The 13,012-nt window shown below is 32.5% G+C and overlaps 1 protein-coding gene across 3 annotated transcripts in view; it reads left to right on the top strand.

Moving 5' to 3' along the window:
* LOC145296725 (mediator of RNA polymerase II transcription subunit 23-like) overlaps positions 1–13,012 on the top strand; it is a 171,730-nt gene that overhangs the window by 142,843 nt on the left and 15,875 nt on the right. For all 3 annotated transcript variants that reach the window (XM_080142729.1, XM_080142727.1, XM_080142730.1), the window contains exons 26-28: positions 1,378–1,477; positions 5,046–5,144; positions 10,047–10,187. In XM_080142729.1, the coding sequence (XP_079998855.1) occupies positions 1,378–1,477; positions 5,046–5,144; positions 10,047–10,187 (340 nt within the window). The remainder of the gene's footprint in view (positions 1–1,377; positions 1,478–5,045; positions 5,145–10,046; positions 10,188–13,012) is intronic.

Raw genomic sequence — 13,012 nt, 5'->3', positions numbered from 1 at the left:
ATTGTTGTTTAGTTTCTTTCGGAGGAAGATGAACTTGAATAATGGATAGAAACGAAGATACAACAGAGAGAGGTATGTTATTTACATGCGCCTTACAGACTGAATGTTAATGAACTGTTTTATTTTTCGTGAAACACCTGCATATAGAATAATAGAACATTTTAACTACTAGACAACACAACAATATATATATATATATACTAGACTACCCGTGACCCGTTGGGTCAGTATGTTATATTATTTATGGAATTAATGTATGAGCATGACACTTGTGACATAATAGAAACATTTCTATGAAAGTATATTAAAATGAAAAAAGAATATAGATAGATTTCTGAGTCATTCTGTGTATAATTGTTTATTTGAAAAAAAAAAAGCTTACAGCCATTGAATTATAAGTGTTTGCCATACTTATAGGTAAATGTGCACCGAACAGATACCATAATACTTAAAGTTAAATTCAAATTTTGATACGTCTTTTAATTTAAAAGCAAAAAAAACAAAACAATTGGGACGCTGAAAACATACACAGTAAAACAATATGTTTTATTGTCACGTTGATTATTTATTTTTAACGCAAATTAAAAACAAACATATTTTTGGAGTTATTTATGTTGGTAGTGCAGAAGAAAATGTATGAATGTTTAAGAAAGGTGTATTAAAAAGGAGAATAAATTTTAAAAAATAAATAAATAAAAAAAATGGAGGCGGTGGGTAAATATTACCGCTGTAAAATGCTCTTATGGTTGTCAACGGGTTAAAGTAGATTTATTTGTAAGAAAATTGCGTTAAAATAACTTAAACGTAATATGGAAATGAACAATCTAACAAAAAATGCAGAAAGTATTAGCAATTGTTTATTTGGATAATTTAAACGCAAAAAAAAAAACAATTGGGACGCTGAAAACATACGCAGTAAAACAATAAATTTTATTGTCTCATTGATTATTTGTTTATATACGCATGTGCAACTGGAAGTCGTAAACCGGATGTTGGGTTACAACACCCGTTACAAGGTCAAGAGTTTTATAATTATATAGATAGATATATAAGTACAAATGAAGCTATCTTTATATAAATACTGTTTTAGTTCTGATGACTTCTGAAGAAGATTAAATGTAGGCTATGTACAAAGATATGTAACCAAAAATATACCAACTTTGTGGGCGTTTATTTTGTAGTTTTTTACTTTTAGCTGAACACACTCACACACAACTACTATTTATATAATAGAACATGGAGTAAGTTCCGAAAACTCCTGTCATTACTAATTAGCAGAGCATTTCCATTGTTGACCAATATGTACAAATAAACACATAAATGTAGCTCGCTTTATATAAATAGATGTTATACGTAATTGTCTTGTATATTTTTCAGGTGTTAGATATTGTTATTCATCGTTTATTGGAAGTGCCATTGACAACAAAGTTTCTGGAAAACATTTTGGAACACCTAGGTGGGCTTTACAAGTTCCATGGTAAGTGGACAATTTATTGAAATTTCTTTAGAACGGATACTTTTAAACTTTCAGAAAAGTTATTTTGAATTAAGATTTCTCAAATAAAATTTGCCAACAACTTCATAGCTTTTACATATTGAATAGCCAAAACGAGTCTACTTAAATCAGGGAGTTTTTCACCTTTTTTTAGTGGAACTATGGTGTTTTTATTTTTTATTTTTTTTTTTTTATACATCCAGAAAAGCGTTTTCTAAGTAAATTGCTCCCATATACAGGGTGATTTTTTTTTTTTTTTTTTTTGTGCCGCTGAACTTTAAATTAAAATAAATCACAAAAAAAATATTTTTATTATACAGATATTTGGTTTATTCCAAAGATTAAATTTTAACATTTATAATTTAAATACAATTTTGGGCATATGCGCCACCCTCACGTATATGAAGTAATCATATTTTCCAAACTCTACATATTAAACTAGGCTGTGTTTCCACAATGACATGTTGACTGTTGTCTTCTGAGTGGTCTATTATGTCTGCTTTATTAGCATTGACACGGAATTTACATATCCCCAAAGAAAATAATTGAATGGTGCTAAATCGCACAAACGAGATGGCTAGTTGACAAGTTCATTTTGTGAAATTTTTCATTCATCATTTCTCTCAGTATATTGATCATATTGCTTGCTTTGTAGCATGTAGCTTCATCTTGCTGAAACCACATGATGAATTGCCAATTTAGGCTGAACTCAAATAACCGATAGCTGCCAAATCTGCAATTAAAGAAAATAGTTGTCAATTTAAAGTTTGTTGCCTCTAAAAAACAAAAAAAAAAACACCCTGTATATAAGTTCTATGTTTTTATCAAAATTTACTTTTTTTTCCATTAAAGAAAAATGAATTTTAGAAAATTGCTAGAACTTTACCTCCCTTTTTTTAATCCTTTTCATTTTGTTGTTGATGGTATTAACCCAAGTATATTGACCCCTTGTAGAGAGAGAAATATACACATCCAATGTTGTTAATACCACCACCAACAAAATGACGGGGGGAAAAAGGGTACTAAGTCTTCTTTGGATATGTTTTTACAATAAAAGTTTCGTAAAAGAAAAAAACAAAGAAAAATTTATTTTAATCATTTAATAAAAAAAAATGATTATTCGGCTTTCTAAATTTTCTAATTCTGTTCACTTCATATCGGTAAGGATTTTATCACTCAATGAGGAACCCCACCCCCACACCACCCTGGACTTTAGTTGTCTATCTCTCTCCCAAGCTATCTGTTGCCATGTGGGACCCATGTGTTGTATCAGATTGTCCCTCCATCTCGTTCTTGGTCTTCCCTTTTGCTTCTTATGTTGACGAGGTGTCCATTCCGTTGTCCTGATGGACCATCTGTTATGTTGTCTGGCTACATGCCCTGCCCATCTGTTTTCATGTCTTGATGGCAGTATTGATATCTATAACTCTTGTTTGTTGGCGGATCCAGATGTTTGTCTTTCTGTTTTGTAGAGTAATGTCCAACATTATCCTCTCCATCTTTTATGCCACTGCCAAGATTTCACTTTGCTGAGTTATCAGGGTTCATGTTTCACTACCGTAGATCATCACAGGTAGTATATATTCATTGAAGATCTTAGCATTTGATTGACTTGCTTTTTGGCTTCTCATGATATTATCCACTTTCCCAAAAGCTGCCCGTCCCAATGCTATCCTTCTCTTTATCTGAGAGAGGAGATCTCCATCTTTTGTAATTTTCTTTTCCAAGTAGATGTAGCTTTCAATTTTTTTTAAATGGTTTTTCTATCAATAATTATTGGTGACTTGATAGCGTGCTGGTTTCACATCTCCTTGGTCTTCCCAAGATGCATTTTGAGGCCAGCCGGTTTGCTCTTAGATGTCGTTTAGAATGTCATTTAGTTCCCGAGGAGAGTGTGACATCACTACTATATCATCAGCGAAGATGAGATGTGACAGGTGTTCACCATCGATGTTGACTCCTCTACTATCCCACTTCATCTTCATCTTGTTGCTCTCATGATGGCGCTTTAGAGTAGAGGTAGCCTCACTGTACAGGTCTTTCAGCAAGCTGATGCATGTAGAGTCAACTCCTTGTTTGTTTCTTTATGTTCATTTATTTAATAAAAAAAAATATTGATACTCGTTAAGATACTGTCAACAAATCGATTTTTTTTTAATATACCGTTTTAAGCAAAAACAATATGTACTTGTCATGCAGAAAATAATAGTCCAAAAATCGAGTAAGTTATTTTTAAGGAAAATTAGGTAAATCACATTTTTTTTCTTAGATGTTATATAGTAGACAGTAGGAGTCTATGCACAAGGGGACATAACTCTGAAATTAATATTTTAGATTATTTGTGCCATGGCTGTATATTTGTTGTCTGTAACAATGGACTTTTTTTCTTTTTTTTTTATTACTAAAAACACGGTAACAGTTCTACTCAATGAGTTTTCGTAATTTTTGGATATTTCCAGCATGACAATTAAGTACGTAATATTGTTTTCGCTTAAAACAATATATTTAAAAAATGGATTTGTCGACTCTTAACAAGCACCAAAATAGGAATAAAATTTTTTGAAGATGAAATCTTTAAAATATCACAAAAAAAAAAAAAATCAGGGCTACAGTTTCTGACTATAAATATAATCACGTGACTCATTTTCTGTACCTCTTGTCATCTTTTCCCAATAATGTATGATCAACAACAATTTGTGTTGTACTAATAAGTTCATTTTTTATATCCATGTAGTTTTGCTGATGTAAATATTGAATTAATGCAACCAATAATTCGTAATTGAAAATAGTTTTTACTTTGAGGCATAATCTCAAACCTGGTTTGATTTGGAATTCACAATTCATCAATTGTCTTAATCTTAACACATCTTACATGTGGAAATGAAATAATAAAATGATTGTGATTGAGAGTGATCCAAAGACTTCATTTTCATTGGCTACTACACTAAGACGTATGGGAGGACACCACTCCTTTCTTTTTTCTTTACTTTTTTTTAACTTTTTAAAAAAAAAAATTTTTTTCTTTTTTCTTTTCGTTTTTATTTTTCGTTTTTATTTTTTCCATCTGTTTTGTAGTTTTCATGTTTTTCATCTTTCATTTTTTCATATCTTTTTCATTTTCTTTTTTCTGTTTTCTTTCGTGTTTTTATATCTTTCTCTTTTTCTCATTTATTTCCTCCCGTTTCGTTTTGCTTTCCTCCCGTTTCGTTTTGCTTTCCTCCCGTTTCGTTTTGCTTTCCTCCCGTTTCGTTTTGCTTTCCTCCCGTTTCGTTTTGCTTTCCTCCCGTTTCGTTTTGCTTTCCTCCCGTTTCGTTTAGCTTTCCTCCCGTTTCGTTTTGCTTTCTTTTAATTTTTGTTGCCATCTTTTTTCTTTTTCTCTCCATCTTTTTTTCGTTTTTCTTTCCGTTTTTTTTTTTTTTTTGTTTAGTAATACTTTGAATTGAACCCCTTTCTTTCTTTAGCAAACCCTAACAATAATTCGAAATTGTATCGTAAACAAGTACAAAGCAATTTGATTGAAAATCTTTCATAATTTCTTTTTAAATTTCAGACAGTCCAATTATTTATTTATATAATACACTGCATTATTATGAAAATAAGCTCAGTGGTCAGATGGCAGTCAAGAAAAGAATAGTTCAATCTATAGTTGGTAAGTAATTTCCTTTTTCAATATGTCTGTTCTTTCTCTTCTGTTTTTGCTTTATTTTTTTTATTATTGATGTTTCACTTCAAACAGGGCCACTTAGCTGTGATGGGCTACTATTTGGGACCAGGTTTGCAAGAATACTATTTGAATTAGGCAGTGAGATGTCTGTTCACACTACACTTGAACTTCTGCATATCACTACAGCCAGGGAAGCAGGTGCCCAAGAGGGAATTCTTAAGTGCAGTAGTCCAAGGGAAAAAGCTATTCGAGTATAAGCCTTTATGGCATCTAGGATATTATTGTCTTATCAATAAAACAAAAATAATCAAATGTCTGTATAATATATATATACCTGTGACGGATAAATATTGTATTCCAAAATTCATAAATTGATCAAGTATTATTTTTTTAAAAAGAAATCCTATTTATGGTTAGCTAAGCATCGACCATCTCATGATGCCATTTTAAGTCTTAAAAAAAAAAAAGATAACTCAATATAATTCAAACTTGCAATATTTTGCTCTAATGCCTAAGAATTCTCATTAATCACATCTAAATTATTTTATTGATAAAAATAAAACTATTTTATAAATTTGCATGATTTTTAGAATATATTTTCTTTCTATCATGGGATTTTTCTTTTTTTCTATCAGAGATTTTTCTTTTTTTCTAATTCTGGACAAACAAAAATTATTAGGGAAAGAAATACCATGTATTTCGATGCCGTTTTTTTACTCAATGTAATTTTGATAATTGTTTTATTGTTTTTTAGTAGTTTTTATTTTATTTTTTGTTTTTATTTTTTGTTTTTTATTTTATTTTAATTTTTTTTTATTTGATGTTTTTATTATTTGCTTATTTTCTTAAATGTTTCTTTATTCTCTTATCTTTTGATTATTCTTTGCTCGTTTGCTTTTGTTTATTTTTGATCCCCTGTCAAAGGATAGATTGGACCTAGTAATTCACTCTCATTTGTTTGTTCGTACTTTTCTCTGTAATTATGCTTGGAATTTTTTGAAATTTTGCACAAACATTAGTCATGTGAAAGTAAATTTATGCCAGAAGGAATTTTCAGGAATAACTCTGGTTGCTTTTTTTTTTTTTTAGCAACGCAAACTTATGAACAATTAAGTTATTTGTGGAGTAAGGATTTATTTCAGTTTTTACATTAAACTAACTTGGCAGCCATTTTCTTTCTAGGCCCTTATGTCTACAGATTACCCTAGATTAGATGATCTGCTCAGCCAATCAGGTTAAATTCTGCCAACATAAATTTTAAAGATTTTGCTTTTAATCAGGGTTTGACAGACTTGAAAAGTCCTTGAATTTTTACTTTTGCCTTAAAAAGGCCTTATTTCTACTATTGCCTTGAAAAATCCTTGAAAATATGGAAAATGCCTTCAAAATTTCTTGAAAAGGCTTTGAAAATTGTATTCTTTATGTCCAGTAAAAATTTGTGTAGAAATATTTAAAAATAAAATCGAAACTAATACTATTGAATACTATTATTGACAGAGTACAAAATAGACTTCGTGGCTTAGTGGGGGATGCCCTTTTCTCTTCCCTGCAACCTCTCTCCCACAGAAGAGACGTTGCGAGCCTATCCTTGTTTTATTGTTATTTCCATGGCAGGTGCTTGTCTGAACTCCAATCTCTGGTCCCCCCTCGCCAATCTTTCACGAAAAACACCTGTCTAACTGAATCCACTGTGAAAAATTTCCCCCACTCTATATCTGTGCCTAAATCAAAACGCAGATTCCATGAACAAAGCTTCTTTCTTAGAACTGCATGCCTGTGGAACTCTGTTCCGTCTGCCTGCTTCCCACCGGACTACAACTTGGATGTCTTCAAGTCCAACGTTAACAAATTCCTAATGAACCGCCCCCTTAATTAAACATTTCATCAAATCTCCACACTAACATAATGTACTTGCAATAACCCTTATCCCTGAGTGGCTTCCGGGCCTTGATAAGTGGTGATCACTGTGTAAAAAAAAAAATTTTTTTTAAGTAGCATAAAACTACCTGAGGTAGTAAAGAGTCAAATCTCTGTCTATTTTTCTCATTTTTAATTTAATTTGGGGCGGGCACAAGGGGGAGCTATAAACCCCCCCCCCCTCTCTTCTAAAAAATACTTTCCTTGTGCGGACAGGACTTTTCAAGGATCCCCACTCCCACCCCCACAAAAAAAAATGTGATAATTTAAAATTAGGCCGACCGGGCCAAAAAACATGGATAAGATGGCAGCCATCTTGGCTAGAAATTAAAAGCCGTAAAGAGAATTAATATTTGAGATTAAATAAAAAAACATTTAAAATTACTTTAAAACACCAAAAAATGATGCAGGTAGGTTGCAAAATAACTTTTATTGGTTATGGTAACATTTATTCGTTTTAGATTTGATTTTTTTTTTTTTTTTTTAATCACTTTTTTGAATTGCTGTTGATTATAAAACAAACCCCATATTTTGTTTTGAAAATTTGCATTTTGTCTGGAGAAGGCTTTGAAAAACTTTGAAAAGTCCTCAAAAATGGACATCGAAAATCTGAACGAACCCTGTTAATAATCAGATGAATGTGCAGCTGGAAATTGAAGAAAAGGATCCCCCAACTGTGCTTCATCAGAAACTCGGTATTGGTGCAATTTTCGATGTCTTACATGTTTGACGTCTCAGGTAGTTTGCCCATGTACAGCCCCTGATACCATCGCCTCCATCTGTCTGTGTTAGGAAATGAGAAAAAGAGGAAATAAGTCGATCAGCAGAACCAAGGTATAGGAATTGAGATTAGTAGAAAGATATTGTAGAGGAAGTTGTTCACCAAGGAACACAAAAGAAAGCTGGAATAGGATTGTTAATCAAGGTCTGGTGAACAGATGACCAGACATAGCGGTCAATATATTTAGATTTAATTTACGGATAATTTTAGGGTGAGTGTTAGTTTTTGCAGTAATCTATAATGGTAAAGGACAGTTTACACACTATCTTGAGTTTGGCTCAGAGCAGATTGAAATGAGTTGATGTCAGACGACGACAATGTGGCTTCGACAGACCATATATAGATATGGACGATCATGGTTAAAGAAGTTGATGATGTGATACGCATGCGCCTAGATCCCAACTGCTCCTACTTACTTGCCTCCAAGAGACACAAGGTCGGTTTTTAATGTGGAGAAAATCCAGTTCCCCAAAAAGGGACGCTCTAGATAGGAACAAAAAAAAAAATTGTTTCGGCCTAGGATTTCTCCCGACTGACCGAGGACAGAAAAGGTGAAGTGTAGTAGCAGAACAGATACTACATTTCGTTCTTAGCCAAAAGGCCAAGGGAAGATCCCAACTGTTATCTATGGAATGTGTCAGTTTGTTTCCTGTGTGTTTTGTATTTTCATCATGGTGAGCCACTGTGCTTGCCCCCGCAGCTGTCACAATTTTGAGAGATGACAACACGGCCAGAATAGAAGATGAACGGGAAAACCATGAAAACAGCATTAGGGGCAGTGATTGTTTTCAAGCGGAGAAACGTGGTTGCATCAGTTTTATAATACGTCTGGATATCTCGCATATTAGGGACAAGTGGTAGACCAAGGAAGACCTTGTGTGTGCAAGAAATGATTTGCCTGCATGCAACATAACTGGTGTATGAACCCTTTGGATGTAGAATAGTCATAGCGATGAAAGTTTTATCAATGGTGCTGGATTTGGTACTAAATAAATAACCTGAAAAAGGTTGATATGCTGTAAAATAAAACTACCAAGCCAACCCTTCAAAGTAAAATAAAACAACCAAACCATACACCATTTAAAGACCTAGCCAGAGATAGGTTAGTTTGGAATTCAATTTCTACAAACTATCCAACAAATGCCAGCATATAAAACAAATATTGAACCAAATATGACGATAAGGATTTTTTTGTAATAATAAAAAAAAATCTTACAGGTAATATAATTAAACAGCTAATGCTCTCAAATAGTTTCAATTCATTTTATTGACTTAAAATTGTATCAATTAATTTTAATTTGCTTTTTACTTTTTTTTTTGTGCTGGATTTTTTTTTTTTTGTCAACCAGACCTCCGTATGATTATCTGAGGAATGTGGCAAATTAAGTTTTGGTTCTTAACTAGAATTACACTTAATAAAAAAAAAAAATACAGAAAATTCTTTATGATGTATACACTCATCATGGAACGAAGATGTCATATTCCAAAAATTACATAAATTGATCATTTTTTTTTTTCTGTAACATTGCATAGACAAACAAACAAACATAAAGAAATAAATAAAAATCCGTGTCAGCATTTTTTTTCTTTTTTTAACAAAAGAATTTATTACCGTTTCTCTCCCGTCTCTACACCACTTAAAAAGTCTCTTGTTGCCAAATGTCCATCTAACTTGGCAAGCGTTCACTTTCTTCCGACTGCATGCTGGCCACAGCCGGCCCATTTCTTGCCTTCACTTTACACTCCAGTCTCCTTCGATGCCGATTTTGTTTCTTCCTGACCACAGCCGAACGTATCTAATCTTTACTTGATCCATACTTTGTTACATTTCTCTCTTTTAAATATAATGAAATTTTTTTTGTTGTTTTCATTATTTTTACTGATTATAATAGTAAATTATAGCCATTAGAAGACTTATTAGTTCAAATTGAGGTGTCTCATTTATGGTGGATCAAAAAAATGGATAATCTAAAAATAGTGCCTTCGTAATAAAATTTAATTTTCTAGGGTAAAAACATACTTGATCAATTTATGATTTTTGGAATATGACATCTTTGTTCCGTGACATATGTACATAAAGATTTGTCTTTATTTTCTGCACTTTTTTTGTTGTTGCTTGTTTTAATTAAGTTTAATTCTCAATAAACACCTACGTTTTTGTTGATAATATTTTAATTTTCTCATTTCAGGTGCTCTAAAAGATATCCGTCCGCCAAATTGGTGTCTAACTGAGGACTATCAGAACTTCTTAAATAAATCTCCTCCTGATGAAGTGGGGTGGATTCCTGACCAAGATTATTACATTCGTTTAGTGGGACGTCTTGTTGACAGTATCCTTTTCTATTGATTGACTGTATTGAGCAGTTTTGAAAATCAAAAGAATTATCATTTTTCAGTACATTATCAGAATTGGGAATTGCGATAAAATTGTCACTCTAGAAAAGACTACATGATTCCATTTCCAAACGTTTTTTTTTTGGTTGCAGACGATCTACTAGTTGGCCAGTTGTGTTCAAATCCCAAGAGCGATAGGAGTCTCCTATCATGTCTGAAAGTTACACATGTTCAACGAGCAAGAACGGAGATGTGCTGCTGTACAACTCATGCTCTCTACCGATTCAAGTTATGACAACAGGACCATTGCCAGCACCCTCAAAATGTATTGCTGGATTGCTACGAATAACAGAGACATACCCAGGGTGATGAAAACAAAGTTTCTGGCCATGATTATTGTCATGGTGTTGTTTAAAGTGAGGGCCATATCATGGCACCTCACATCTTCAAAGTCCGCTTGAAAGTTTACACCAAAGTGTACCTGGATGTGCTAAAGAGTGTGGTGATTCCCTGGTTTAATCAGGTGGCTGCTGGTAGACCTTGGGTGTGGCAGCAGGACTCTTCACTGACCCACAAGTCCAAAGAGACCCAGGCTTGGCTTCAGAAAGAGTGCTACAACTTTGTACCCTTCTCTCACTGAACCCCACCTCCTCCTTCCTTGAACACAACCCGTTGGACTACTTTGTTTGGTCATACATCAAGAACATCACCAACATGACCTCCCACAACACCAAAGCCAGCCTGATCGCCACCATCTGCCAAGTATTCGCCGAGCTCCTGCCACCGCTTGTGGAAAACACATACTCCCAGTTCCGGACCCATATCAAGGTGGCTACATTGAATAGATGTCAGCTCTACTACATAATCTAATTACCTGAATTGATTTTTTTCAGTAAAAGTTTTAAAATACATCTGTAATGTTGTTTTCTTTAGGGTGACAAATTTATCGTCCCGCCATGTATTATTTTCTTATTGGAATCCTTTGAGATGAATGATTTGTATAATTATCTACTCTTTTGCAGACAGTTATCCTCATCTTCATAGTTGTTGTTGTTTCACCACATTTCGGCCAACTAATCCTCAAGCCTGCTTTGGGTAGGATTGAAACCGCTATCTTCAGACACTGCTCACCCGGAACCGTACAGGCTCAACGCCTCAATCCACTGCGCCACAAATCTCCAAAGACATTTAAAATTGGATTATTTGGTCTTATAAATCCAAGTTTTTCGTTCTTATCTGGTCTTCTATCATTGGGTCCATACCGAATGGTGTTATATATATATATATATATATATATATATATAACACCTAAAAATTTTAAAATATGAAGATATAAAAAATACAACCACACTATTAAATTCAAGACAGGAGCTTATATTTACATGCAGTCATAAACGTTGGTTTAAATTTAATAAATATAAACCACCTTAAATAATTAAAAATTACTTATTAGTAAAAATAGATTACAATTTTTTTTTTTTTTTTTTTTTTTTTTAATAAATTAAGTTAGACTAATTATCTCCCTTACACCCTTCAAATAAATAAAGTAAAGAAAACATGACAATTATCTCTCCTTACAACATGTAATTGCACAAGCAACATTCTTAATATAAACCGTAGCGTCTTTAAATCAAAAATACGCTAATGGAAATAATTTATTGCACGGGCATTCCCCCCCCTCCTTTTAAAATTCATCATTCAATAAGATAAAAAGCTATAGCAAACATCTAAATGAGTATTTTAACCATAGTTCCTGATTTCAAAAAGCGAAAAATTAAAAGGTAAATATCTCTATATATTTTTAAAGCAAACTTATAATGTAAATTCAAATCTATATTTTTCTCTATTTATTTCTATCTCTAACCCATATTAATTTTCTTATAAATTCTAAATCCAGACCTTTTATTTCAATTTTTTCAGATTCATCTGCCTCACTTTTAATGCTAGGTTTATTTATGGTGTCTTTTAAATTCAATAAAAACCCTTCAAAATTTGCTGACGAGGAGACCTTGCTTATTAAAAAACTATATGTAATTATTGTACGTAACTTGATGTATACCACAATAAAAAGCATTGTTTTCCGAAACGATCGTACAGATAATTGATTTTGTTGTTGTTCCTTCTTATGAAACGGATTTTTAATTTAATTATAATTTGATTTTTAAATTTTAAATTATCAATCACATTACTTAATATTGAATTAGCTCTAGGACATTTAACTATCGAGCTTATTATATATCTAAATTACAACGAGCACTTTCTCTTTCCTGTATTTTAATTAAACTAGCAATTTCACTGTTACATTAAAATACACTCAGCTCTTTAGACTATTGTTCTAATCTCCTTTAAATTATATATATATATATATATATATATATATAAACTTGAGTGCCTACAAAGTGATTTGATTGCTTACAACATTACTGGTATCAACCATATGTATTGGAATGCATGGAGTGCCAAATCATGGTGAGACCCCAACAAGTATGGAAGGCAGTAATTACTGGGGATACCGTTGAGAGATTCGGCATTCCTCACCTGTCGTAGAAGAAGGCCAGGAATGAGTTGGGCGAAATGTGGTAAAACAACTATGAAGATAAGGATAACATTCCAAAAATTATGTAAATTGATCAAACAGTTTTTTTTTTCCTTTTTTTAATATAGAAAATAATTTTTTTTCTTGATTTTTACTGATTATAATAGTAAACTGTAGCCATTAGAAGACTCGGTAGTTCGAATTGAGGTGTCTCCATTTATGGTGGATCAAAAAAATGGCCAATCTAAAAATAGTGCCTCACTTTGTAATTAAAATTTGATTTTT

This window comes from Euprymna scolopes, chromosome 17, assembly GCF_053919585.1.
Source record: "Euprymna scolopes isolate OS-2025 chromosome 17, ASM5391958v1, whole genome shotgun sequence".
NCBI lineage: Eukaryota > Metazoa > Mollusca > Cephalopoda > Sepiida > Sepiolidae > Euprymna > Euprymna scolopes.
Note: the sequence above shows the minus strand (reverse complement) of the source record. Positions and strands in the feature narration are given on the sequence as shown.